At 44.7% G+C, this 3,741-nt stretch overlaps 1 protein-coding gene across 1 annotated transcript; it reads left to right on the plus strand.

Moving 5' to 3' along the window:
• Window positions 1-278: 278 nt before the first annotated feature.
• Window positions 279-3,735, plus strand: LOC116547970 (cell division cycle-associated 7-like protein; the record flags this gene model as incomplete). Its single annotated transcript, XM_032273692.1, has 4 exons — window positions 279-428; window positions 1,717-1,866; window positions 2,833-2,969; window positions 3,486-3,735. Coding segments are annotated over 4 exons (468 nt in total), but the record flags the coding sequence as incomplete, so codon positions are not given.
• Between the last annotated feature and the right edge of the window lie 6 nt (window positions 3,736-3,741).

Here is a 3,741-nt window from a genome sequence, read left to right on the forward strand (position 1 = left end):
GGGAAAAACTTTGGACCCATTTGTGGGTTTGGCTGTTCAGTGTGGTTCATCTCTCCACAGAGTTCACAGCAAAGAACCAAAAACCTTGAGTTTCTCCTCTATGATTGTATTGCCTTGCTGAGAAGGAAGCTTGGCAGGTAGCAGAATCTCAGTAAATACTAAAATGAAATGGCTGCAAGGAAATAGAAGAGGGACCGGGTTAACATGAATGGTGCTAGATCTTTGAGAGTTTAAAATGTTTATAATTTTTTATAACTGCTCGAAACAGCTCACTCTAGGTTCTGCTTGTGTTCATTGTGCAGGGGAAATGCCAGGAGTACAGACGACGTCACCGTGTATCTTCTTTTCGGCCAGTGGAGGATATCACCGAAGAGGACTTAGAAAATGTCGCCATAACTGTTCGAGATAAAATCTATGATAAAGTTCTGGTAAATTCTATATTATGAGTAATTTGCATGATTGCCATTCTTATCGGGAGTCTAAGGCATTGGTATTTGAAATCTCACGTGTTTTTAAACTGGATTAGGGCTTATGCCATCTCACCAAGGGCTCAGAGCCAGGCTCTGAATCAGAGGGTCAAGGGTCAGCTGTACCTGGGAAAAGGGGGGCAGCTTAGTGCAGTAATTCCCCTTGGGACAGTGTGCTCTTTTATGGATGCATAGAACCTGAGGGAAGACAAAGGTATAGTTTCAAAGGGATTTTTACATGTAACTGTTATGGTTTAAATATTGTATAGTTTTATGTTTTAAATATTGAAAAAAGATAGCGTATTTAGGGGTAACATAACCGTAGAAAATAAAGGTTGGCAGAATATCTTTGGTAGGAAACCGGTTAAATTTCTTCTAAATGGTGATTTAGAGGGAGGCTTTGTATTCTGCTTTTGTATGTGTTTTCTAGACAAGTAGTGCGACACTGTCTTAAGATAGTATTAAAATGCTTTACATTTAGTTGCCAATATTTAAAAAAAAATAGATTTCATATTGAAGATATCCAGGTCTGCAGAGCTAGGGTGGAGCTAGGGTGGAGCCGAGGTGATGCCATCCAAAGCTCATTGCCACTTAGTCACCTGTCAGGGGCTCGGCCACCCCTGCCTTAAGCTTTCCCCTGGTCTCTCTTCCTGACAGTCTGATCATTTCATTCCTTCCGGTGCTCTGCTGAGCCTCATCTGACCTCATGTGCTCCTTGGCCCGAACCTGTGATGCTTACATTCTAGAGCGGTAGTCCCCAACCTTTTTGGCACCAGAGACCAGTTTTGTGAAAGACCATTTTTCCATGGATTTGGGGGGACAGGAAAGGGATGGTTTCAGGATGAAACTGTTCCACCTCAGATCATCAGGCATTAGATTCTTAAAAGGGAGCACAACCTAGATCCCGTGTGTCTGCAATTCACAATAGGGTTTGTGATCCTGTGACAAGCTAACACTGCCACTGATCTGACAGGGAGGCAGAGCTCAGGCAGTAATGCTCAGTCACCCGCTGCTCACTTCCTGCTGTGCATCTCAGTTCCGAACAGGCCACAGACTGGTACTAGCCCGAGGACTGGGGACCCCTGGTCTAGAGACAGTGCTATGGCTCTTATTAGGAAAACAATCCTGCTTGATTCGAGGAGACAGGTGGTATTTCTTTATGCACTTGGTAATGCACATGATGGCATCTGGCCTGAAATGGGCATCAGCATATCCCTGAGTTCACCTGCTCACTGCCTTCACCCTCTAGGGTAACACATGCCATCAGTGTCGACAGAAGACCATCGACACCAAGACGGTGTGTCGGAACCAGGGTTGCGGTGGTGTGCGGGGACAGTTCTGTGGACCATGCCTGCGGAACCGCTATGGGGAGGATGTCAGATCAGCATTGCTGGACCCGGTAGGTGCAGTGTTTTTATTTGTCCTAAATTGTATGGGTGAAGGAAGCAAGCCAAAGATGGGGCTTCTGGACTCTCACTGGGAACTGGGAGCTCCAGAACTTGGGTTTTTTGCCTTCCATCTGTACCTTAAGGCTCCACGGAAAATGAAAAATAGGGACTCCTGGAAGGAGAGCAAGCTGACCAGTGAATATAATTTGTTATATTTTCCATTGTCAGAACAAAAAACTTGGTTACAGTTGTCTAGCTTTGTACAAGTAATCCCTGTACCCTTCCTTCAGCAAAGTGATTTCCCTCTGATTTTTTTTTTCTGGGCCAGGCTGAGACAGGTGTAAATTGCAGAATAGACTGTGTTCTGTGTGCCCGGCACTGTGCAAGGTGTTGCTCACTCTATCATAAATGTTTAATCCCGTGAAATAGGTGTATAACCCCTCTCTGCCTCAGCTCCCTTAGTAAATAAGACATAGTATCACAGTTAGTAAGCACAACCTTGAGCCTGGGGCAGTCCTGCTACCAAGTATGACCTCTTAGGCAACAGTGATGGGGTAAATATATCATCCTCAATTGACAGACAAACGTAAACTGCTGCTCAGGTCAGGTTAGTCATTCAACAGAAGGGCTGAAATTCACACCTTGATCTTTTAGAAACCTTGTGCTCCTAAACCATGGCTGACATTCTGGGCTGTGACCTGCACACTCACACAGGGCCCTATGCTTGGCCAAATGCTGGTGAAATTCTCCATAAGTTTTAAGCAGGGGGCCTTGAAACCCATTGTTTTTCAGTGTTTTCATGTGACATGGGGTGATGAGCCTTCCTGCCTCATGAGGAGCCCCCTGCGGCATAGACTGAAAGATGCCATGTGATTAAAAGTTGGGGGAGAGGCCAGTTGAGCCCATCTGGATCTAAATCTCAGCTCTGGCCAGAGCCTGCAGATAGTGAGGGAAGTTTCTGCTGTCATCTCTGTTAGGATTGGGTGTGTCCTCCCTGTCGTGGGATCTGCAATTGCAGCTACTGTCGGAAGCGTGACGGCCGCTGTGCCACAGGAATCCTCATTCATCTGGCCAAGTTTTATGGTTATAACAATGTTAAGGAATATCTGGAGAGGTAAGTCTCTAGCAGTTTACAGATCTTGAAATCTCCAGGCTGAGCATGGGAGACCCTCTTGGACTGATTTTTATAAAGCACGAGTGCCATTCTACATCTGTTTGCATTGGAGAAGCTCAGGCCTGATATTTTCCCTATTAGGGAATATTCTCCTTTGCTAAATTTTTCAACTCCACGTGGCCTTTAACCAAGATTTTTTCTTGAGGTGTATGTCAGAAATGGAAGGAGTGAACAAGGCAGGCTTAGGAGAAATGGCACAGTCTATGAAGAGCCAGAGGCAGCCATAACCCTAATGCATAGAGAAAGTTGAGGCAGTGTGCACTTTAGGACAAGGAGACAGAACGTGAGTGTGCGGGACGTCATGCTTCGGGCATACTCGACTGGAGGGTGTCCTGTTAGTGATGCTTAGAATGTCAGGAGATCTGGGTTCTGGCTTTGTACTTAGATGATTGTGGACTCTCTCCAGGCTAGAATGCTGCCTAACTACTTACCAAATACTTTTCATCTTTTTCTCAGCTTACAGAAGCAGCTGGTAGAAGACAATTAACAGGAAAATGGAACTAGCCACCTCACCATAGACTACTCCAGTGAGACATGCATACCATTTGTGCCTAACATTTTTTACATTTGTGTTTTTATATAGAAATTCTTCATAGAGATTACTGTTTCTAAATACTATTTTTTTAAAAAAGATTGTTTATATGCTTACAGACATTTCTCAGGACGACAGCAGAGCAGAGGAATCTAGATAGTTGTATACACAGACCTGTTT

The sequence above is a fragment of the Sapajus apella genome, unplaced genomic scaffold, assembly GCF_009761245.1.
Source record: "Sapajus apella isolate SASKATOON/1434 unplaced genomic scaffold, GSC_monkey_1.0 scaffold5900, whole genome shotgun sequence".
Lineage (NCBI taxonomy): Eukaryota > Metazoa > Chordata > Mammalia > Primates > Cebidae > Sapajus > Sapajus apella.